This window comes from Pelobates fuscus, chromosome 11, assembly GCF_036172605.1.
Source record: "Pelobates fuscus isolate aPelFus1 chromosome 11, aPelFus1.pri, whole genome shotgun sequence".
Lineage (NCBI taxonomy): Eukaryota > Metazoa > Chordata > Amphibia > Anura > Pelobatidae > Pelobates > Pelobates fuscus.
This window is the reverse complement of record NC_086327.1, coordinates 1,554,862-1,580,711: the sequence shown is the minus strand read 5'-3', so window position 1 is coordinate 1,580,711 and position 25,850 is coordinate 1,554,862. Positions and strand designations below refer to the sequence as shown.

Below are 25,850 nucleotides of genomic sequence, written 5' to 3'. Positions count from 1 at the left end.
CCTGTAAAGTATGTCACATTACACACACGGTTTGTTAGCCCAGCTAAGTCCCGTCTTCGCCTTCGTTGTCCTCTGGGCACATGAAGGATAGCCTTGATGAAGTCTAGGAATGTTTATTCAGCCACCCCCAGAGCTGGATATTATATAATAATATATACTGTATCCAAAGCACATGGTAGGATTGCTGCGATTACAGTTGTAACATTTTATACACTAAAGATGTCTTACCCAAATTGAATGTAAGGTTTTTTTTCCTATGACGCACACATTGATATGGCTCGATAAAGACACCAGGGGACGTTGGCAAATAGAATGCAGTGGCTGACGATTACTGCCTGCCAATCAATGTCTTAATGTTGGTGCCTCATTGCTTCACCTATGCAGCTCCCGTAGTCATCGCTTCTCACCTGCAGACTTTATGGATACAGTAAAATTCATGTTATTTACTGTCAGACACATGTTCCTGTAATTTGGCTGCGCAGGATATAGATGACAAATAGACACCCAGAATATTTCACTATCGAGTTACTGCATAGCTCCTATTGCCCAGGATTTCCCCTCTCTGCAATCTGTTCTCTCAGAATTTGCCCACTTCCAGTTTAATATTGGCTTTACACTGAAATAAAAGAACTGCGTGACTAGATACCTCGTGCAACACACGATAAGAGGATTAGGACGTTGCCAATCTCAAGGCGGCTCCGCTCACTCATTGTCATTGCCAATCTCAAGGCGGCTCCGCTCACTCATTGTCATTGCCAATCTCAAGGCGGCTCCGCTCACTCATTGTCATTGCCAATCTCAAGGCAGCTCCGCTCACTCATTGTCATTGCCAATCTCAAGGCTGCTCCGCTCACTCATTGTCATTGCCAATCTCAAGGCGGCTCCGCTCACTCATTGTCATTGCCAATCTCAAGGCGGCTCCGCTCACTCATTGTCATTGCCAATCTCAAGGCGGCTCCGCTCACTCATTGTCATTGCCAATCTCAAGGCTGCTCCGCTCACTCATTGTCATTGCCAATCTCAAGGCGGCTCCGCTCACTCATTGTCATTGCCAATCTCAAGGCGGCTACGCTCATTCATTGTCATTGCCAATCTCAAGGCGGCTACGCTCACTCATTGTCATTGCCAATCTCGAGGCGGCTACGCTCACTCATTGTCATTGCCAATCTCGAGGCGGCTACGCTCACTCATTGTCATTGCCAATCTCGAGGCGGCTACGCTCATTCATTGTCATTGCCAATCTCAAGGCGGCTACGCTCACTCATTGTCATTGCCAATCTCAAGGCGGCTACGCTCATTCATTGTCATTGCCAATCTCGAGGCGGCTACGCTCACTCATTGTCTCGCATCGGATTGGAAATCACAGATTGTATCGTGGTGTGTAGCTATATTCATACTTGGTTAATAAATACTTTGTATAAATTTATACAAATAAAACCATACACATTCCTTATATATTCTTACTGTTTTATTCCATGGCAGTTCCTGTGTAAGGAGTGTGAGATTAGTCTGGGTAAATGTGCCAAAATTATCCAAAAAGTCATGCTATATAGAGCTCTTGCCTCTCTCTTATAGTCAGTGGTGACAGAAATAGGACCTGAACTCTGTGCCACTCGTTGCTAGTTGGGATGGACATTGACGTTAATGAGCCTTGTAAATTGAGCAGAGTCTCAGTAGTTATGGTCCTTGGAGCATGCCTTTAAAGATGAACAAAGAATTAATGCTTTTCAGCTGCACCCGGCTCTCATCTGTCATTAAGGTCAGACGAGCGCTGCATGAAAAGTAGTAAACACTATTACCATGCGTTATCCCATAATAAGACTGATTACAGGATCAAGCCACTGGTTACTCAGCCCGGGATAAAGAAAACAAACTGAATTCTGTTCTTACCACACCTGTAATAGCACTGATAATCTGACGTCATCTAATTTATAATCCTTTTAAAACTATAATACACCACAATCTCCGCACTAGATCTGATGGGTAAAGCCTGGGTAATAGATGTGCAGTCGTTATTACTAAACATGTGCATGATGAGGTCATCTTCAGTTAGATTTTTATGACGCCAACTAGGTCAGCAGACAGATCACATGACAAGTTTGGCTTACTGGATAATAGAGTAACCAATCCAGGGTCTTAGTAGGAAGAACATGGTGATGCCAGTACTTTGTACGGTCCCCTGGCTTGCACTTGTCAAGTCTACAAAGGTGAAGGACACCCAGTATGTGTACGGCTTATGTTTTGTTTTTTTCTTTGTCGCACACAATGAACCTTTATTTGGTATTGGTCAGGGCCGTCTTTAACACAGGGCAAAAGGGGCAGCTGCCCTGGGCCCAGTTACTCCTGGGGGGCCCAAAGCAGCTGCCCTGTGGGCCTACAACAATTTGGAGGGGCCTATCAGGTGGCCCATGCATTTAGGGCCACCCGATGGGTATCTCTGAACAGGGACCCGGTGGGGTGCCATGGCCCTTTAAGAGCCGACCGGGCCCCTGTAGTATTAGCTGGCTGGGAGGAAGTGACAGCCGATCACTTCCTCCCAGCTTCAGAAGAGAGCACCGCGAGAGGAAGGAGGCAGCAGCAGGTAGCAGCATGGGGAGGAGAGGCAGGAATGAGCTGCTGCTCATTCTCACTCCCATCAGCCTCAGCCAGCACTAAGCTGAGTTGAAGGTAAGTGTATCCAGTCCCTGATCCTCTCCTTCTGGGTGAATGGCTGCAGCTAGGATAGTTTTTAGAAAAACCACCCCACTCAATGCCCCTGCCCTGATTTCCCCCACTTACTGCTTATCTTCTCTTGCCCCCACTTACTGCTTATCTTCTCTGTGCCCCCACTCTCTGGCCCTGCCCTGCCTTCCCCACTCACTTTTTCTCTTCTCTCTGCCCCTGCCCTGCCTTTCCCCACTCACTTCTTCTCTTCTCTGTGCCCCCACTCTCTGCCCCTGCCCTGCCTTCCCCCACTCACTTCTTCTGTTCTCTATGCCCCCACTCTCTGCCCCTGCCCTGCTTTCCCCCACTTTCCCCCACTTACTGCTTCTCGGTGCCCCCACTCACTGCTCCTGCCTTCCCCCCTCACTGCGTTTTTACCCTGTGCCCCCACTCACTGCCTTTCTACTATGTGCCCCCACTCACTGCTTTTTTCTGTTTAGATGAGTTTAATTATTGCTGCAGTTGCATTTAAGCACAGTGTTTATTTTATGTTTTCATTTTTTTTTTTTTTGTGCATTACATATAACAGTACCAGCTTGCCTTGCCACAGCAGCATCAACATTTACAAGCTTTGTGCCTCCTCCAACTCGTTGCTTCTGCCCTGCTGCAAACATAAAAATTATCACATGTATGTCAGAGTGTGTGTATCTGTGTGTATGTGTGTGCCAGTGTGTAACTGTGTCGGTGTGTATCTGAGTGTTTATTTGCCAGTGTGCATATCAGAATTTGTGTGCATGTGCCAGTGTGTGTATCTGTGTGTCAAGGTATGTGCATGTGTCAGTATGTTTATATGTGTGTTGATGTGTATGTAACTGTGTATGTGTATACATCCCAGCAATCAAAAACAACATGCAAACACATCCCTGATAACACAAACATTACAGACAAACACACCCCTGATTTCAAACTCCAAAATTTATTTATAAAACACACCATTTACTCAAACACCAATACTATACAAAAATGTTTAGAAGACAACACTACATCCTTTAACAACCCTGAAGGCAAATATTACATACAAACAAAACCCAGTATTAAAATGCCAAAATGATATGCATACACCAACTCACAGTTGCACACCTGAATTTAAAAGTCAACCATACATACAAACACACACCACTGCATTCAAACGCAAACACTACACACAAGTACACCTCTGCATAGTACATACAAATACACCTCTACATGCACACATATACTCTATACAAAAACAGGCTTACATTCAAATGCACAAACACTGCACACAAATACAACCCTACAAGAATGGGCAAAGTATAAATCCCCAGCTAGCATAGCATTGTGGGAGTTGTATGACAGATGGGGATGTATCTTTTCGCCACTCTTGTGCTAGAGGGGGATGCCCAAACAACTTTCTTGTACCAGGGCTTCTCTGCATTATTTCCGCCACTGGGTTGGAGTGTAAGGCATGATTGCATGCCAGGGAGTGGGAGGGCAGCAGGGTCCAGGGGGCCCAAGCAAATGCTTGCCCAGGGTCCAATCACTATTAAAGACGGCCCTGGTATTGGTGCAAATTAAAACACAACGTTGAACTTTTTATACTCATTATACCGTAACTACAAAACGGCTCTTTATCGTAAAAATATTTATTCTCCTCACCAACCCATTTTTATATCATTTCACGAGTGTTGTAGGTAGAGGAAGAAGAAAAGAATGGGAGAGTAAAGGATAGAATGGCGGTAGAACTGAGAGTGTCAGCTAACAATATAAACTGTCGAGTTATAATTGATGGCAATCATCTTGTGTTTCGTTCATCGGTCGGGGAGGGAGAATTGTATCGAGATTACTTTTCAATACCTTCCTGATCCAGGAAGCTGCACTTGTATCATATTTGTAAAACTCATTTGAGACATCATGTCAACCCAAGATTTTGACGTGGCTACACACCTTCTAATATCAGATCTACATATATACAATCAAGTGCCATATGTATAGATCTTTATTTCCCCATATATACACAAGCCATCTATATAACATTATTGAAGGTAATTTTCACATATCTGACTTTTGTATCCCAGATTTCCCATGCTTCCATCAGAATATGTTTTCAGTTGGGATTTCATACATTCCATTTACCTGCCGTATGACCTCCTCCCTCATTGTGCTAACCTAGACTTGCACCCTCTAGTGATCAACAGATTCACTGCGATCAAAACCTGAAAGGCTAAGAGACCCTGATTTTTGGAGAAAATACTCGGAATCATAAACAGAATATAATCCACTGTACATTGTATTCATTGGCCCACCATCTCCCCTATCATATTGGCCATCTCAGTCCAGAATGGCTTGATCACCGATCAACAAACGTGCTTATTGGTGCCCCCCTCCGTAACACATCTTCAACACATGTCAGACGATGATTTGAATTTGTAGGCTAGTCTTGTCGGTACCAGATACCACCTAGCCAAGATTTTCCTGATCAATTCTAGGTGAGATATGCAGTATGTGTACGTCCTATGCTCCCTAAAAGCTGCAGTTAATTTTTCCTGGGGAATAGTGTATGCTAGATCCTTCTCCCAGTCAGTGGTGTACTTTGATAAGGGGCTATTGGTATTATACAGGAGGGAACCGTAGCACACAGAGATCGCTCTCCTTGGGACTCGTTGGGACTTCCCATTCCCCCATCCAATACCTTCCTAGTAGCTATTGATCTGGATATTCTGTCTTTCCGCCTGCTGTTAATGAATTGTCTATATGCCTTTGGATATCTTTGAGGTACGATACTGGTAGATCGATTGGCAGCCGCTGAATAAAAATTTATTTTTGAAATCAGCATAATTTTTACTGCCGGCTTGTTATGTTTCTAAATAAACCATACGGGATTTGCCCGGCCAGATATCGTTAATTGCGCTAGTTACACATACAGGCTCTTGTTTCTCACTTTTCAAAGATTAGCACGTCTAATGGCTTCCAACTGGCTTCATTGTCATCCAGTATGGACCGCGTTACATAAGCCGACATTTTACTGATCTGCCATGTACAGTATTGAACGTACTCCGTGTCTCCCCGGAAGCTGAAAGAAGATTCTGTTAGTCCCCAATAAATCCACCGTGGTGGTACAGTGTGGATCTATATAAACTACAAGCTGTCATCTCTACCCTAAGCAGATATATCATTAGTGCCAGTACATTAGAAAGACAGGAAACATATCAGCAATGTCTCATTTTTCAAGTTTAAACACAGAAAAAGAAAACTATAGAGATAATATGATCAGAACAAGTAATACAGGGTGCGCCAGATAGAACAGATAAAAAGTAAAAACAATATAAAAATACAAAACGGTACCAAATATAAGTGATAAAAAGTCTATAATGTATTCAAGTGTTCAGGTGACATCTTAGGTGTAGCTCAAAGCGCCAGCAGCATATATAAAAAGAGCAGTAACAGAGGGCTACAGACAACACTGAGGTAAAAAGTGCCAACTCACATTTGTAAGAGCTATGACCAGCTCTAGGTAAAACAACGTGCTGTGGTATTTAAACTCCCTACTTTTAGGATATCCCGGTAGTTGCAATGTAGATCATATACAATGAAAGAAAATAAAAGGGCTCATAGTACTCTCTATATGTATGCACAAGGATTGATTTCCTGTTGGAATTGGTAAGGCATTTCATTTGATTAGCTAGGTGCTTGCTATTGATTGTTGGTTAATTAGCTATTGTTTGCAAATAAGACAGAACTAGTTCCCTTGTGGGAGCTAAAGTGTGTGTCAAGGGACAACCAAGGGGATAACCATTACATTATACGAAAGAAGAGAACAGTTATCCTCTCGGGTAAAACCCAGAGGATAAGCAGGAAGTCCCTTAAATAACCTGTATGTACTAAAATATACCTTTTATTTAAATGACTTAAAAAAAAACTAATCTAGGTAACAACAAGAAATATCTCAGCCGAGCCATCGGACCTCACTCTCACCAACGATACCCATCACATGGCCTTATATTAGCCCAACTATCAGACCTTACTCTCTCTCCTCCACTGAGAAGAAACTACACTTTGTTTGTTAACTTAGATTTTTCCCGTTCAGTAGATAAAACTACCGAACATCGACCACCCCCCTGGCTCACTAACTACAAAGAGTACTGCAGATTAAGGGCTCTCTCTGTGTGGCCGCCGTTCGTATGGCCGAATGCCACTTGCTGGAGAAAACAGCGGCCATCTTGTCACACGAAAAGAGGCAGCGGGGACATGATCGTCGAGTGTCTGGAACTAAATTCGGACACTTGACTTCCTGAACGCCAGTCAACTTCGCGAATGCCTGCTTCTTTTCACCGACCAACCAGGAGAGCGCTATTCGGTAGGTTTGTTCCCACGAACTAGAGGAACAAATGCTACCCATGAGCCATGGGAACAGTTCTTGGATTTGTTCGGTTTTAGAACTTCCCACGAAATGGACCGATAATCATACAATGTCGATGTCGACTTCCTCAGGAGCAATCGAAACACGTTGAGCACCGAGCACCTACAAGATCCCTGCAGTTTTGGTATAGCAGTCTTTTTTCTACATACATTTCATCTTATAGTATTTGTGCACTTTATGCTGTCTTTAGCTCATGGAGCAATATTATTGACATCTTGTATCCTTTGCACTTTAGCACTTGGCACTTTACTATAATTCAGGCACATTGTATGATTATAGCTGCTATCCTTAGGGGTTCTTGGACAATTTGGCTGTATATTTACTTTTTATCATTGTTATTTTATCCATATTGTGCATGTTGCACTTTTGGACATTACTGTTTCAATAAAGTGGACTTTATATTTCCACGGATTGCTCTTCATTTATGGCATTATCCTGAACCATACTACTATATGTCTTAGTGTTTGTGGCGCCCTGTAGTCTGTACTAGCGTTCAGACATTGTGTTTATTTTGTATAGAGGCTTAGAGTGACCTCAGGACAGTGGCTTGCCTAGGTGGCTCCCCTTCACCACCTACCCATTTACTTTTCTCCTCCAAGTTTTAACCCTGCAGCTGAAAAGAAACTGCTATGTTTATAGAAACAGAATGTGATGGCATATATCAGGGTCACCCCCCCTCCCCACCCCCACCATTTCACCATAAATAATAATTAGTCTATACACATTCTGAGCAGCAAATATCAGGGTGACCCCCCCCCCCACCATTTCACCATAAATAATAATTAGTCTATACACATTCTGAGCAGCAAATATCTGAGTGACTCCCCCCCACCCCCCCACCATTTCCCCATAAATAATAATTAGTCTATACACATTCTGAGCAGCAAATATCATGGTGATCCCCCCCCCCCCCCCCACCACCACCATTTCACCATAAATAATAATTAGTCTATACACATTCTGAGCAGCAAATATCAGGGTGACACCCCCCCCCCCCCCCCCCCCCCACACACCTTTTCACCATAAATAATAATTAGTCTATCCACATTCTGAGCAGCAAATATCAGGGTGATAGCCCCCCCACCCCCCCACCATTTCCCCATAAATAATAATTAGTCTATCCACATTCTGAGCAGCAAATATCAGGGTGATACCCCCCCACCCCCCCCACCATTTCCCCATAAATAATAATTAGTCTATCCACATTCTGAGCAGCAAATATCAGGGTGATTTCTTCACTCGTTCCTGAAGTCCAGTTTCTTTAGTGGTTGAATTGGCTGTAATGTTGGCTGCTTTACCAGCTGATGTTAATGGAGGTATATGTCCAGGAATGTGGTGGCACCAGTCTCCCAGGGGTATGTTTATAACCATAATAAATAGTAATACGGCTTATTGTGTAATAGTTCATAGCTCGCCCCAGCTTGCGTTTCATATTGGAGAATAATAAGAGAGTTTCTTTCTTTCTGTGTCTGATAGATGTTTGTGAAGCCGTGTTTCTGGGAGGCTCCATCACAGATGGTTATCCGGTTTCCCTGAAGCGTATCTTTGATTTGTCTCTGATACTTTCCCCAGCCAGACTCCTAAGCTACATAATGGCAAAAACTAAAAAATTGTTCACGAACCTCAGACCTGTCAGGGATTCAGATTTAAAGTACTGACTTTTAATGGAGGGGACTACTGATCTGTGATGTTGTAGACCTAACACTTTGAATTCCTGACGAGGCTCACTTCAGGGAATAACTGTGTAACTCAGGGCTTGACAAATTTGTTTGGAATCTAGGAGCCAGCTGTTTTTTTTGTTTTGTTTGTTTTTTTAAGGGACACTATGGTCACGGGAACCACTACAGATTAATGTACGGTATTCAGATTAATGTACGGTATACAGAATAACGTACCGTATACAGAATAACGTACGGTATACAGAATAACGTACAGTATACAGAATAACGTACCGTATGCAGATTAACGTACCGTATGCAGAATAACGTACCGTATACAGAATAACGTACGGTATACAGAATAACGTACGGTATACAGAATAACGTACAGTATACAGAATAACGTACCGTATGCAGATTAACGTACGGTATACAGATTAACGTACCGTATACAGAATAACATACGGTATACAGAATAACGTACAGTATACAGAATAACGTACCGTATGCAGATTAACGTACCGTATGCAGAATAACGTACCGTATGCAGATTAACGTACGGTATACAGAATAACGTACGGTATACAGAATACCGTACGGTATACAGAATAACGTACCGTATACAGAATAACGTACGGTATACAGAATAACGTACGGTATACAGAATAACGTACCGTATACAGAATAACGTACCGTATGCAGATTAACGTACCGTATGCAGAATAACGTACCGTATACAGAATAACGTACCGTATACAGAATAACGTACCGTATGCAGATTAACGTACGGTATACAGAATAACGTACGGTATACAGAATAACGTACGGTATACAGAATAACGTACGGTATACAGATTAACGTACGGTATACAGAATAACGTACCGTATACAGAATAACGTACCGTATACAGATTAATGTACAGTATAGAAACATAGAATGTGACGGCAGATAAGAACCATTCGGCTCATCTAGTCTGCCCAATTTTCTAAATACTTTCATTAGTCTGGCCTTATCTTATAGTTAGGATAGCCTTATGACTATCCCAGTATACAACATAATGTACAGTATACAGATTAACATACAGTATACAGATTAACCGTAGTAAGAGAAAAAAAAATGGGGAAGGAACAGTGCTACAGTACTGATCACAAGGGGAGATAAAACTGCACACCTGAAGAGAAGGGTAACCCTCAGACCCTTCAGAAAATGGAGAGAACAAAAGACAACAAATACAGGGTGCGCTAAGTGGAACAATGGGAGATAATCAAGATAGAAATAAAAATAAAAGTCACTTATAGATACAATGTAGACCTTGGGTGAATATTCTTTTGTTCTTGCTTTGAATTCTCAGTGGTCGAATATGGAATACAAAAGCAGAGAGACCAATAGTGCAGAACCGTTATGAGGGATGGATCACGAACAAAACAGACGTGGAGAAATGCCAACTTACAATATAAAGAGCTATGCCCAGCTCTAGGTAAAACAGCATACAGTGGTATTTAATACTCCCCACATGTAGGATATTAGTGGACACTTGGAGGTGTATCCTCGAGATTCCTTACAGCATCTCAGATAAACGTCAGCATATAAAATACATAAAAAAGACCCAATGGTGCAATAACGTAGGTGATACTGCAACAACTGACAACACTGAGGTCCTAAGAGTGCCAACTTACAATTGGGAGAGCTATAACCAGCTCTGAGTAAAACAGCATACAGTGGTATTTAAACTCCCCACATGTAGGATATCCTTCTAGCGATGCTTGCAGTGCCGGTCTTATGAAAATAGAATCACAAGAGAGGGCCCATAGTGTTTTCAGTATATAAAATGACAGTAGAAAATAAAATGTCTCAGTGCTCTCCAGGGCGGCCGTCTCAGTGCTCTCCAGGGCGGCTGTCTCAGTGCTCTCCATGGCGGCCGTCTCAGTGCTCTCCAGGGCGGCCATCTCAATGCTCTCCAAGGCGGCCGTCTCAGTGCTCTCCATGGCGGCCGTCTCAGTGCTCTCCATGGCGGCCGTCTCAGTGCTCTCCAGGGCGGCCATCTCAGTGCTCTCCAGGACGGCCGTCTCGGTGCTCTCCAGGGCGGCCGTCTCAGTGCTCTCCAGGGCGGCCGTCTCAGTGCTCTCCAGGGCGGCCGTCTCAGTGCTCTCCAGGGCGGCCGTCTCGGTGCTCTCCAGGGCGGCCGTCTCGGTGCTATCCAGGGCGGCCGTCTCGGTGCTATCCAGGGCGGCCGTCTCAGTGCTATCCAGGGCGGCCGTCTCAGTGCTCTCCTGGGCGGCCGTCTCAGTGCTCTCCTGGGCGGCCCTCTCAGTGCTCTCCAGGGCGGTCGTCTCAGTGCTCTCCAGGGCGGCCGTCTCAGTGCTCTCCAGGGCGGCCGTCTTAGTGCTCTCCTGGGCGGCCATCTCGGTGCTCTCCTGGGCGGCCGTCTCGGTGCTCTCCTGGGCGGCCGTCTCGGTGCTATCCAGGGCGGCCATCTCAGTGCTCTCCAGGACGGCCGTCTCAGTGCTCTCCAGGGCGGCCGTCTCAGTGCTCTCCAGGGCGGCCGTCTCAGTGCTCTCCAGGGCGGCCGTCTCAGTGCTCTCCAGGGCGGCCGTCTCAGTGCTCTCCAGGGCGGCCGTCTCAGTGCTCTCCAGGGCGGCCGTCTCAGTGCTCTCCGGGGCGGCCGTCTCAGTTCTCTCCTGGGCGGCCGTCTCAATGCTCCCTGAGCTGGCCGCCTCCATTGTTTGCCCAGCGGCCACTTTAGGGCAAAATTTCTAGTTACCATGGCGACCTTGCACCTGGGATTTGTCAAGCCCTGCTTTAACTGGATTAGTGACCCAGGATTTCAAACTTAAGCATTTGTATAGAAACATTGTTTTGATAACATAAATTCCAAGATGTTTATCTGACAGGTGAATGAATAGCTCTTATCACTTTCACACCTGGATACACAGTTTACCCGACACCGCATCATCTCCACCTAGAATGCTAGGAGATCAGCCTTATTTACACATTTAAAACATATTCAATGCAGTTTATTTCAAATAAAGCCAGCCAACATAATCTAAAAAAAAGGAATTCCATGTATCTGTAACTATAAGGTTATGGTGTAAGGCGGTCCCCTATTATAACTGCACACAGTGTATTATAACTGCAGCTATAAGGTTATGGTGTAAGGAGGACCCCTGTCTCCCCGCACACAGTGTGTTATAACTGCAGCTATAAGGTTATGGTGTAAGGAGGACCCCTGTCTCCCCGCACACAGTGTATTATAACTGCAGCTATAAGGTTATGGTGTAAGGAGGACCCCTGTCTCCCTGCACACAGTGTTGTATTATAACTGCAGCTATAAGGTTATGGTGTAAGGAGGCCCCCTGTCTCCCCGCACACAGTGTATTATAACTGCAGCTATAAGGTTATGGTGTAAGGAGGTCCCCTGTCTCCCTGCACACAGTGTATTATAACTGCAGCTATAAGGTTATGGTGTAAGGAGGACCCCTGTCTCCCTGCACACAGTGTATTATAACTGCAGCTATAAGGTTATGGTGTAAGGAGGTCCCCTGTCTCCCTGCACACAGTGTATTATAACTGCAGCTATAAGGTTATGGTGTAAGGAGGTCCCCTGTCTCCCCGCACACAGTGTATTATAACTGCAGCTATAAGGTTATGGTGTAAGGAGGACCCCTGTCTCCCTGCACACAGTGTATTATAACTGCAGCTATAAGGTTATGGTGTAAGGAGGACCCCTGTCTCCCCGCACACAGTGTATTATAACTGCAGCTATAAGGTTATGGTGTAAGGAGGACCCCTGTCTCCCTGCACACAGTGTATTATAACTGCAGCTATAAGGTTATGGTGTAAGGAGGACCCCTGTCTCCCTGCACACAGTGTATTATAACTGCAGCTATAAGGTTATGGTGTAAGGAGGTCCCCTGTCTCCCTGCACACAGTGCATTATAACTGCAGCTATAAGGTTATGGTGTAAGGAGGACCCCTGTCTCCCTGCACACAGTGCATTATAACTGCAGCTATAAGGTTATGGTGTAAGGAGGACCCCTGTCTCCCTGCACACAGTGCATTATAACTGCAGCTATAAGGTTATGGTGTAAGGAGGCCCCCTGTCTCCCCGCACACAGTGTATTATAACTGCAGCTATAAGTTTATGGTGTAAGGAGGTCCCCTGTCTCCCTGCACACAGTGTATTATAACTGCAGCTATAAGTTTATGGTGTAAGGAGGTCCCCTGTCTCCCCGCACACAGTGTATTATAACTGCAGCTATAAGGTTATGATGTAAGGAGGTCCCCTGTCTCCCCGCACACAGTGTATTATAACTGCAGCTATAAGGTTATGGTGTAAGGAGGTCCCCTGTCTTCCTGCACACAGTGTATTATAACTGCAGCTATAAGGTTATGGTGTAAGGAGGTCCCCTGTCTCCCCACGCACAGTGTATTATAACTGCAGCTATAAGGTTATGGTGTAAGGAGGTCCCCTGTCTTCCTGCACACAGTGTATTATAACTGCAGCTATAAGGTTATGGTGTAAGGAGGTCCCCTGTCTCCTCGCACACAGTGTATTATAACTGAAGCTATAAGGTTATGGTGTAAGGAGGTCCCCTGTCTCCCCGCACACAGTGTCTTATAACTGCAGCTATAAGGTTATGGTGTAAGGAGGTCCCCTGTCTCCCCGCACACAGTGCATTATAACTGCAGCTATAAGGTTATGGTGTAAGGAGGCCCCCTTGTCTCCCCGCACACATTGTATTATAACTGCAGCTATAAGGTTATGGTGTAAGGAGGCCCCCTGTCTCCCCGCACACAGTGTATTATAACTGCAGCTGTAAGGTTATGGTTTAAGGAGCCCCCCTGTCTCCCCACACACAGTGTAATATAACTGCAGCTATAAGGTTATGGAGTAAGGAGGCCCCATGTCTCCCCCCACACAGTGTATTATAACTGCAGCTATAAGGTTATGGTGTAAGGAGGCCCCCTGTCTCCCCGCACACAGTGTATTATATCTGCAGCCATAAGGTTATGGTGTAAGGATGACCCTTGTCTCCCTGTACACGGTGTATTATAACTGCAGCTGTAAGGTTATGGTGTAAGGAGGTCCCCTGTCTCCCCGCACACAGTGTATTATAACTGAAGCTATAAGGTTATGGTGTAAGGAGGTCCCCTGTCTCCCTGTACACAGTGTATTATAACTGCAGCCATAAGGTCATGGTGTAAGGAGGCACCCTGTCTCCCCGCACACATTGTATTATAACTGCAGCTATAAGGTTATGGTGTAAGGAGGCCCCCTGTCTCCCCGCACACAGTGTATTATAACTGCAGCTATAAGGTTATGGTGTAGGCCCCCTGTCTCCCCGCACACAGTGTATTATAACTGCAGCTATAAGGTTATGGTGTAAGGAGGTCCCCTGTCTCCCTGTACACGGTGTATTATAACTGCAGCTATAAGGTTATGGTGTAAGGAGGTCCCCTGTCTCCCCGCACACAGTGCATTATAACTGCAGCTATAAGGTTATGGTGTAAGGAGTTCCCCTGTCTCCCCGCACACAGTGTATTATAACTGCAGCTATAAGGTTATGGTGTAAGGAGGTCCCCTGTCTCCCTGTACACTGTGTATTATAACTGCAGCTATAAGGTTATGGTGTAAGGAGGCCCCCTGTCTCCCCGCACACAGTGTATTATAACTGCAGCCATAAGGTTATGGTGTAAGGATGACCCCTGTCTCCCTGTACACGGTGTATTATAAATGCAGTTATAAGGTTATGGTGTAAGAAGGTCCCCTGTCTCCCCGCACACAGTGTATTATAACTGAAGCTATAAGGTTATGGTGTAAGGAGGTCCCCTGTCTCCCTGCACACAGTGTATTATAACTGCAGCCATAAGGTTATGGTGTAAGGAGTTCCCCTGTCTCCCCGCACACAGTGTATTATAACTGCAGCTATAAGGTTATGGTGTAAGGAGGTCCCCTGTCTCCCTGTACACAGTGTATTATAATTGCAGCTATAAGGTTATGGTGTAAGGAGGCCCCCTGTCTCCCTGCACACAATGTATTATAACTGCAGATATAAGGTTATGGAGTAAGGAGGCCCCCTGTCTCCCCCCACACAGTGTATTATAACTGCAGCTATAAGGTTATGGTGTAAGGATGACCCCTGTCTCCCTGTACACGGTGTATTATAACTGCAGCTATAAGGTTATGGTGTAAGGAGGTCCCCTGTCTCCCTGTTCACGGTGTATTTTAACTGCAGCTATAAGGTTATGGTGTAAGGAGGCCCCCCGTCTCACTGCACACAGTGTATTATAATTGCAGCTATAAATTTATGGTGTAAGGTGGTCCCCTGCCTCCCTGTACACGGTGTATTATAACTGCATCTATAAGGTTATGGTGTAAGGAGGCCTCCTGTCTCTAAAAAAAAAAAGGAATTCCATGTATCTGTAACTATAAGGTTATGGTGTAAGGCGGTCCCCTGTCTCCCCGCACACAGTGTATTATAACTGCAGCTATAAGGATATGGTGTAAGGAGGTCCCCTGTCTCCCTGCACACAGTGTATTATAACTGCAGCTATAAGGTTATGGTGTAAGGAGGCCCCCTGTCTCCCCGCACACATTGTATTATAACTGCAGCTATAAGGTTATGGTGTAAGGAGGTCCCCTGTCTCCCTGCACACAGTGTATTATAACTGCAGCTATAAGGTTATGGTGTAAGGAGGTCCCCTGTCTCCCCGCACAGTGTATTATAACTGCAGCTATAAGGTTATGGTGTAAGGAGGTCCCCTGTCTCCCTGCACACAGTGTATTATAACTGCAGCTATAAGGTTATGGTGTAAGGAGGTCCCCTGTCTCCCCGCACAGTGTATTATAACTGCAGCTATAAGGTTATGGTGTAAGGAGGCCCCCTGTCTCCCCGCACACAGTGTATTATAACTGCAGCTATAAGGTTATGGTGTAAGGAGGTCCCCTGTCTCCCTGCACACAGTGTATTATAACTGCAGCTATAAGGTTATGGTGTAAGGAGGTCCCCTGTCTCCCCGCACAGTGTATTATAACTGCAGCTATAAGGTTATGGTGTAAGGAGGTCCCCTGTCTCCCTGCACACAGTGTATTATAACTGCAGCTATAAGGTTATGGTGTAAGGAGGTCCCCTGTCTCCCCGCACACAGTGTATTATAACTGCAGCTATAAGGTTATGGTGTAAGGAGGCCCCCTGTCTCCCTGCACACAGTGTATTATAACTGCAGCTATAAGGTTATGGTGTAAGGAGGTCCCTTTCTCACAGTATCTCACAGTATCAGTTCACCGTACAGGAAAATATAAAAAAATGTATTTTGCCATTATGTTATAATGGCCGCAAGATAGCAAGTGTTTCTTTGATAACTTCGTACATTACAAAAAAATACAAAGGAAAATACAAAAAACGGATAAAAGTTCAGATTCCGCATGTGTCCGGATTTCAGATATATTAACTAACAATATGTGTTGAAACAGGAAGATTCATTCAGGTTTCCTGTCCCATAGAGGGCAGAGGAGATTTATCATAGCATCGTGATCAATCATCAATGATATTATTGGGTGTTATTGTTCTTGCTGCACGTCCTGAACTATAGTAAATCTCCCCTTTTACTAGTCTGTTTAGAATTGACTTGGAGCATGTTTGGAGTTGGTATGTTTTTCCTGCATTGTGTTTGAGATTTGACCCTGACCATGTGTTCGGTCCCCCCGGGTGACAGGCAGCTCAGGACGTGTCTGCAGAATCTTGCCACGTTTTAGGTCTTTTTCTCAAACATTCCTGGTCTCACTAATACTAATATTAGTATTAATATTGCCAAATAGTGCACCGAATGGACCTGCAGATTGCTGACTGTACTAAGGGGCAGGGCAGGGTGATCACTGCAAATCTGTGGGTGTTAAATGGCCGTCACTGTGCCACCAGCTGCGATATAACCAGGAATAGATCGCTACGTAAAAGGCTTCAGTGCTTGTCAATAGGGACCTCGGTACAATGTTAAAACCATTGAAGGTCCTTGGTGGGTGTGGTTTTCTAGTTACCATAGGAACGGTTACCAGACTGACAAACATTCTCTTGACAACATGTTCTGTTTGTTTTTTATATTTAACCCCTTAAGGACCGGCCTGTTTTTGCGATGTTGTACGTTAAGGACCAGGGCTGTTTGAACACTTTTGTGGTGTTTGTGTTTAGCTGTAATTTTCCTCTCTCTCATTTACGGTTCCCATACAAATTATATATTGTTTTTTTCAGGACAAGAAGGGCTTTCTGTACATACCATTATTTCATATATTTTACTTTAAAAAAAAAAAAAACTGGTGAAAAATTAAAAAAAAAAAAAAAAATGTTTTTGGACTTTTACTTGAAAAATGTTTTACTTATCTACAAAAGCTAATGAAAAAAACGGCCAAATAGATTCAAAATTTTGTCCTGAGTTTAACACACCCGGTGTTTACATGCTTTATTGCTTTTTTTCAGCACAGACAGTCCCCCTGCAGGCAGATACACAGGCTTCTATTGCGGTCATGTGATCGAGCGAACACGTGACCGCGGGGTCCTGATCTGCCGCGGGGAGACTGCCTGGGCAGACAGGCAGTCCCCCTGGACCGGGAGGAGCGCTGATCGCCGCCGGGGGAACGACGGCGATCAGGTACGTACCCCCAGACCGTTATGACGGTTCAGGACTGTCATCGGTCCTCAAGGGGATGTTTCCGATTACGGTCCTGAACCGTCATGGGTCGTCAAGGGGTTAAACTGCGTGAGGAGTTAGGTGGCTTCCAAAACACAAACAATAGGTTTACAATAAATAATATATTGATCTGACTGTAGCTTAGCCAATGCTGAGATCACAATCACCAGATATTAGTGGGTCTGTCTCAACGTGTCCATGAAATATAATGATTTATTTATATACAGCGCAGTAAGTGTGTTTTGGCACATCATTTCGATAACCAAACAATGTATAAACACAGCAAACAGTATTCTGGCTTTGAAATGTTCCACCATCTATTTTACAGTTTATATTTGCCACCCATGTTACGGACGTTAACACAAATCTAACCGACATTACGTAGTTTCAATTTTAGGAAATTTGGTTTAAAAAAAGGTAAGTATATCTAAATAACCTCCTAGCCCCCGCCTCTACACAATATAGGGGGGGTGCTCCCACTTCCTGGAATAGGCTTATTAAGGGAACTTCTTCCATTTCAGACTACTTACCATCAGGGTTATCGCTAAGGGCTCGACTTGCAGCAAACTTTACTGGTTTCAGCTGCTATTGCAGGATGGCTGCGGCTAGCGACCTTCTCCCCAGCTGTATATACTTGGTAACACTAGATCTGCAAGGTTGACATTTATTTTCTATCAATGTGGTAAGACGAAGAGTGTAAGCTAAGTTTTGTTATGAACAGTTGGAGAGTAGGAATTGGCTTTGTTGACATTTTCTTTACTAACTTGCTGTTGTCATGTCCCTTTCTTTCCAGGAGGTCCAATCAGGGTCACATTGCCAGAGTTGTTGACGCTGAAGGACGTGTCACGAAAAAATCCTTATGTGACCGAAGGTGGACGCTATAAACCCCCAGACTGTGAATCCACCCATAAAACCGCCGTCATTATTCCTCATCGCAACAGGGAGCAGCATCTTAAATACCTGCTGTATTACCTCCATCCTTTCTTACAACGTCAACAGCTCAACTACGGGATATACATCATCCATCAGGTTAACTAAATAAAACTGACTCGTGTTCTTTGAAATGACTGAGACCAATGGCACCAGCAATCTCACATGTGGGAGAACCACTCTCTGCCAGCATGTATTGATTGTTTCTTGTTAATAACACGTGGAGCCCTGAGCTGAGTCAGATCAGGCGTTTAAAACGGTTTCTTTTGATTATTAAACTGTTGCTTCGAGCTTTGTAGAAAGAAGGAAATGTAAATCTTTAAAACAGCATTCATGACTCTGGGTGTCACCCAACAAGTACGACTGGATAAACATCATACATTGTGTTAGCGGGTAGTTAAATGTAGATTTCTATTACCTATGACGAATTGTGAGCTTTAAAAGTGAGTGTGATTGAAGTGATTCAAAGTGGAATTGATTTGGCACTTTGTGAAGCGGCTCTGCTCAGTACAGCCATGCTCTGTTAGCATGTGGGATCTAGCGCAATGTGTGATGCAATGAATGCGGCTCTGCTCATGGCGGACGTGCTCTGTTAGTAGGTGGGATCCAGCCTAGCAATGAATGCGGCTCTGCTCATGGCGGACGTGCTCTGTTAGTAGGTGGGATCCAGCCTAGCAATAAATGCGGCTCTGCTCATGGCGGACGTGCTCTGTTAGTAGGTGAGATCAAACCTAGCAATGAATGCGGCTCTGCTCATGGCGGACGTGCTCTGTTAGTAGGTGGGATCCAGCCTAGCAATGAATGCGGCTCTGCTCATGGCGGACGTGCTCTGTTAGTAGGTGGGATCCAGCCTAGCAATGAATGCGGCTCTGCTCATGGCGGACGTGCTCTGTTAGTAGGTGGGATCCAGCCTAGCAATAAATGCGGCTCTGCTCATGGCGGACGTGCTCTGTTAGTAGGTGAGATCAAACCTAGCAATGAATGCGGCTCTGCTCATGGCGGAGGTGCTCTGTTAGTAGGTGGGATCCAGCCCAGCAATAAATGCGGCTCTGGACGTGCCTAGGACGTGCTCTGTTAGTATGTGAGATCCAGCCCAGCAATGAATGCGGCTCTGCTCATGGCGGACGTGCTCTGTTAGTATGTGGGATCCAGCCCAGGAATGAATGCGGCTCTGCTCATGGTGGATGTGCTCTGTTAGTATATGGGATCCAGCCCAGCAATGAATGCGACTCTGCTCATGGCGGACGTGCTCTGTTAGTATGTGGGATCCAGCCCAGGAATGAATGCGGCTCTGCTCATGGTGGACGTGCTCTGTTAGTAGGTGGGATCCAGCCCAGGAATGAATGCGGCTCTGCTCATGGTGGATGTGCTCTGTTAGTAGGTGGGATCCAGCACAGCAATGAATGCCGCTCTGCTCATGGCGGACGTGCTCTGTTAGTAGGTGGGATCCAGCCCAGCAATGAATGCGGCTCTGCTCATGGTGGATGTGCTCTGTTAGTAGGTGGGATCCAGCCCAGCAATAAATGCAGCTCTGCTCATGGCGGACGTGCTCTCTTAGTATGTGAGATCCAGCCCAGCAATGAATGCAGCTCAGCTCATGGCGGACGTGCTCTGTTAGTATGTGGGATCAAACCTAGCAATGAATGCCAATCTGCTCATGGCGGACGTGCTTTGTTAGTAGGTGAGATCAAACCTAGCAATGAATGCCACTCTGCTCATGGCGGATGTGCTCTGTTAGTAGGTGAGATCAAACCTAGCAATGAATGCCGCTCTGCTCATGGCGGACGTGCTCTGTTAGTAGGTGAGATCAAACCTAGCAATGAATGCCGCTCTGTTAGTTACAGAGTGCTCACATGTTAGAGGAGAGTACCCTTATTTGTTTTGTATTAAACATTTTCTAAAGGTATCCTAGTAAGATTGGTAATATTAATATTATTGTATAATGCCTGACAGTTTCGATCTCCCTCCAGGCCGGTAATTATACTTTTAATCGGGCTAAACTCTTGAACGTGGGCTTTAAAGAAGCAATGAAGGATGAGGACTGGGATTGCATGTTCTTCCATGACGTTGACCTAATACCAGAAGATGATCGCAACCTGTATACGTGTGACAAATATCCAAAGCATGCCTCGCTCGCCATGGACAAATTTGGATACAAGTATGTGCTTGTAAACTTCTGCTCATGTTTTTCTGAAACAGAATTATCTATGCACTTTTAAATAAGTACTGTAGCATTGGCTAAAGTATTTATCAGCCCAAATATATAAAACAAAACCAACAAACTTTACCTATGCACTGACCAAACTCGTACAGTTTATTGTATGGCTGGCCCACACTGTGCACGTAGTTGTTACACTGCGGACACACAGATACAGTTTATTGTACGGTTGGTACACACTGTGCACATAGTTGTTACACTGGGGACACACAGATACAGTCTATTGTTCGGTTTGCACACAATGTGCACGTAGTCATCACACATACAGTTTATTGTACGGTTGGCACACACTGTACGTAGTTGTTACACTGGGGACACACAGATAACACTGTGCACATAGTTGTACACTGGGGTCAAACAGATACCGTTTATTGAACGATTGGCACACAATGTGCACATAGTTGTTACACTGGGGACTCACATATACAGTTTATTGTACGACTGGCCCACACTGTGCACATAGTTGTTACACTGGGGACACACAGATACAGTCTATTGTTCGGTTTGCACACACTGTGCACGTAGTCGTCACACAGATACAGTTTATTGTACGATTGGCACACACTGTGCACATGGTTGTTACACTGGGGACACACAGATACAGTCTATTGTTCGGTTTGCACACACTGTGCACGTAGTCGTCACACAGATACAGTTCATTGTACGGTTGGCACACACTGCACGTAGTCGTCACACAGATACAGTTCATTGTACGGTTGGCACACACTGCACGTAGTCGTCACACAGATACTGTTTATTGTACGGTTGGCACACACTGTGTACGTAGTTGTTACACTGGCTACACAGATACAGTCTATTGTTCGGTTTGCACACACTGTGCACGTAGTCGTCACACAGATACAGTTCATTGTACGGTTGGCACACACTGTGCACGTAGTCGTCACACAGATACAGTTTATTGTACGATTGGCACACACTGTGCACGTGGTTGTTACACTGGGGACACACAGATGCAGTTTATTGTACGATTGGCACACACTCCGCACGTGGTTGTTACACTGGGGGGGGACACAGATGCAGTTTATTGTACGATTGGCACACACTGTGCACGTAGCTGTGCACTCTTCACTACTGCCAATATAGATAAAGGAGTACTTTCTTTAACGGAAATGCTATATTATACAGCGTTTGCACTGGGAAAGTGTTGTTTGAGACCTTAGAAACACCCTAACGTTTGATTTATTTATTTTTATATTTTTTTTTAGTTTGAGTTTTTTGGGGTAATTTTATAAAATAAACACTAAAATAAATTATTTAAATACAGAGATAACATAAATCATGACATCGTCATGAGACTGGTTAATTGCAACAACAAAAAACAAAGAATATAATACACATATAATATAATGCTCCAGAAAGGGAGGGCCAGTCCCTGAAGATATCAGATGGAAGAAAAGAAATATCCAGGCACACCTGAGGTTTGGGTCTTTTTGTTATTTGAAACAAGGAAGTGGAGACAACGTTTCGGCTCATTTGAAACAAGGAAGTGGGGCCAATGTTGATAAATGCTCAGAGAGGAGCTTCCTTGTTTCAAATAAAAAGGACTGCCTTTTAGTATAAACCCCAGGTGTGCCCGGATATTTGTTTTCGTTCCATATTCATGCTGGATGCAGTTACAGTAGAGCGCTCAGTCTGCTCATTTTCTATTGTTAAAGGAATGAACATTAATCCTTTTGTGTATGTTGTTCCAGGCTGCCTTACAAGTCCTACTTTGGTGGAGTTTCTGCCCTATCCCCAGAGCAATACATGAAGATTAATGGATTTCCGAATAATTACTGGGGTTGGGGTGGGGAGGATGATGACATTGCAGTTAGGTGAGGCTGTTATAGTCATTGAGTAAATAATATTAAAATACTGTTTATGCCATTGTGCATTTCATGATCATTGTATGAGGTCTTCAATGGTTAATATCAGGTGTTTTGTATAAATAAAAATGTATATTATGATCATGTTTGATAAATTAAAGGGACACTATAGTCACCAGAACAACTACAGCTTATTGAATTTGTTCTGGTGAGTAGAATCATTACCTTCAGGCTTTTTGCTGTAAACACTGTCTTTTCAGAGAAAATGCAGTGTTTACATTACAGCCTAGTGATAACTTCACTGGCCACTCCTCAGATGGCTGTTAGAGATCCTTCCTGGGTCATGGCTGCCTAAAATGCATCCAAACATTCAGTATCTCCTCCCTCTGCATGCAGACACTGAACTTTCCTCATAGAGATTCATTGATTCAATTCATCTCTATGAGGAGATGCTGATTGGCCAGGGCTGTGTTTGAATCATGCTGGCTCTGCCCCTGATCTGCCTCCTTGTCCGTCTCAGCCATTGTGATTGGATCAGGCCACCACTTCTGATGATGTCAGCAACTCCAAGTTTTAAAATTGTCATAGGTATCAGGTAGAGTTTTAAATTCCTGAGGTCATGTGACTGTTGGGGTTTGAACCCTGGTGCTGGACTTTTCCCAATCATAGAAAGAACAATCTCACAATGCAAGCGTTGTAGTCCGGACACAGGAGTAATTCCTGATGGTCCACAGAAAAAGCAGAAATAAATTGGAATAAATGATCTGAAAAGCATGAAAAAAGTGCACATTTATTGATATCAAAAAGAGGAAATTGTGTGGCATAAAATGATCATAGTAGCTCTCTTATACTGAATGAATAGGCAGGCATGGTATATAACACAGAAAATATGGTCCAAGTGTCCAAGCAAAATAAACAAACTTTGCAAAACTAGGAGAAATAACAAATACCTGCTACTGGCAGACCACTACCTGAAAGAAAGATTGTGTGAGTACCCTAGACGCATTTAGCACCTCCCTCTTGCTTTCTCAACATTTCGGGTTTTTGATATCAATAAATGTGCACTTTTTAATACTTTTCATTTCATTTCTTCCAATTTATTTATAATTTTTCTGTGGACCATAGGGATTTATTTACTCCTGTGTGTGGACTACAACACTCGCATTATTAACCATTCTAGCTGTTCTGTTTAAAGAGCTTGCTGAAGTGCTTTATGTGTCAAGTGTGTGTCCTCTTTTTTGCAAAAAGTGCAGATTTCAATATAAATTAATACTTTAATAAATTAACCTTGTTACACCCCTCTGGCTGTCAATCAGACACCAGTTCTGTTACTTCCTGGTTTGTTTAGCTCAGTGAAGATAAACTCAGGAGGCAGCAACTGCCCAGAGCACCTGCCTTGTAAAGACTTCTCATTGAGCTGCATTGGGGAGTCTGTGATTGGACAGCCACAGAAAGTCTAGAAGGGTTGGGCTTTCAAAGGCTGCAGACAACAGATCTGCAGCTATTGCAAGCGGTTATTATATTTATCCCAATGAAAAAATGCATAATTAAATGTGTGCATGTTATAATTGTGGGTATATTTTACTAATCAGTGATTTCTTTATTTTTGGGGGGTTTTGGGCGGTGGATTGTTGGTGGTTGAAGGACACGGTGAAGACTGTTGAAGAGTGATATAATTGTTGAACACTGTATTGTCTCTAGTCTCTAGCTACTGATTTAGAGCACTCTCTCTCCCTGTAGGGTCTCTCTCAGTGGCATGTTAATATCCCGACCCCCTGTAAAATATGGGAGATATAAGATGATAAAACACGGGCACGACAAAGGAAATGAGCAAAACCCTAAAAGGTAAGGCATTGTTATGATACATGAGGTTACCGGCAGGCTCTGCATGCGGTTACTGGCAGGCTCTGCATGCGGTTACTGGCAGGCTCTGCATGCGGTTACTGGCAGGCTCTGCATGCGGTTACTGGCAGGCACTGCATGCGGTTACTGGCAGGCTCTGCATGCGGTTACTGGCAGGCTCTGCATGCGGTTACTGGCAGGCTCTGCATGCAGTTACTGGCAGGCTCTGCATGCGGTTACTGGCAGGCACTGCATTTCCATTTGTGATGTCCAGATTCTGTCAGGGACTACAGGCAATGAGGGATTCTTTGCCTCTAACTTTTACGTAAACATAATCTGACAATATGAAGAAGTCATAATTCCGTGGTTATTACTGGAGACTGGAGACTAAATTCATAAAGAACTGTTTAAATAGACCTTTTTTATTGACTCCTAAATTCTCTGACCATTTAGTGAATGTGTGCTGATACATGTCTGAACGGAAAGGAATACACAGACACTGGATGAGATTTTATAGGATTGAGTCTGACCCTTTCTCAGCATTACGCAAATATATACAAATTGTTGTGTAGGCGCTTCAAATATTTAGTATGTGGGTGTGAAAAGGGTGTAATCCCTTAACACCTAAAAACCAAATAATAAAGAAATAAGAATAGATTCACACACACAAAACCAAAATATATTGGTACATTACACCTGTTTTTGTGTGTGTGAATCTATTCTTTTTGCTTTCTCAGCATTTCCCATGTGCTTTCCGTGTTTTCCACCTTTACAGTGGGTTACAGGAACATTCCAGGGGCCTAGTGAATGCCTGGTGCTAAACATGTCACCATCCCATGCTGGCTCCAGACTTCATTTTAATCTGGAAAAAACTTCTAAAGCTGCCAACTTTCTCCAGTTTCTCCAGAAATCAAACAAATAGACAATTTATTGAACCCACAGCCAAGCTTGACAAAGACCAGGTTAATCGAAACGTTGCTTTGGCTATGTGTTCAATAAATTGTCTAATCGTTTAATTTCTGGAGAAAGTTGGCAGCTTTATAAGTTTTTTTCCAGATTAAAATGAAGTCTGGAGCCAGCATGGGATGGGGACATGTTTAGCACCAGACATTCACTAGGCCCCTGGATTGTTCTTCTTCTCTTACATTATTCACCTGGTTGCCTGGTACTGTGACCGATCCAGTTGCACCAAGAACTAAAGGATTGACCTTTACCTTTGGAACTTTCTCCAGTTTGTCACAAGATCCCCTGAATTGGAAGTAAGTACAGAAGTGTTCATTAAGGGAACATTGACATTGGGGCAAAGTGTTGATCTGAGCTTACTAAAATGGTGATTAAAAAAAAACCAAACATACATTTACTAAGCCATCACAAGTAGGACATTTCAATTAACAAACATTATATACTGTCTACAGATCAATTAAACATTTTAACATTAAAGGCATTCTATAGAAACCTGTTTTCCTGGCACTATAGGCAGTGCCTCATGCCCCGCCTACTGTGGAGGCTCTGCCCACACTCCTCCCTGGTCAGCCGGCGGGGGAGACCTAATGCGCATGTGCGGCAATTATTCAATGCTTTCCTATGGGAAAAACTCTGATGTTTCGATTCC

General features: G+C 44.2%; 1 protein-coding gene across 1 annotated transcript in view; it reads left to right on the top strand.

Annotated features, from left to right (window-relative positions):
• Positions 1–25,850, top strand: part of LOC134577853 (beta-1,4-galactosyltransferase 3-like) — a 44,144-nt gene that overhangs the window by 10,381 nt on the left and 7,913 nt on the right. The window contains exons 2-5 of the mRNA XM_063436761.1: positions 18,216–18,451; positions 20,323–20,510; positions 22,283–22,405; positions 24,137–24,241. Of these exons, the coding sequence (XP_063292831.1) occupies positions 18,216–18,451; positions 20,323–20,510; positions 22,283–22,405; positions 24,137–24,241 (652 nt within the window). The remainder of the gene's footprint in view (positions 1–18,215; positions 18,452–20,322; positions 20,511–22,282; positions 22,406–24,136; positions 24,242–25,850) is intronic.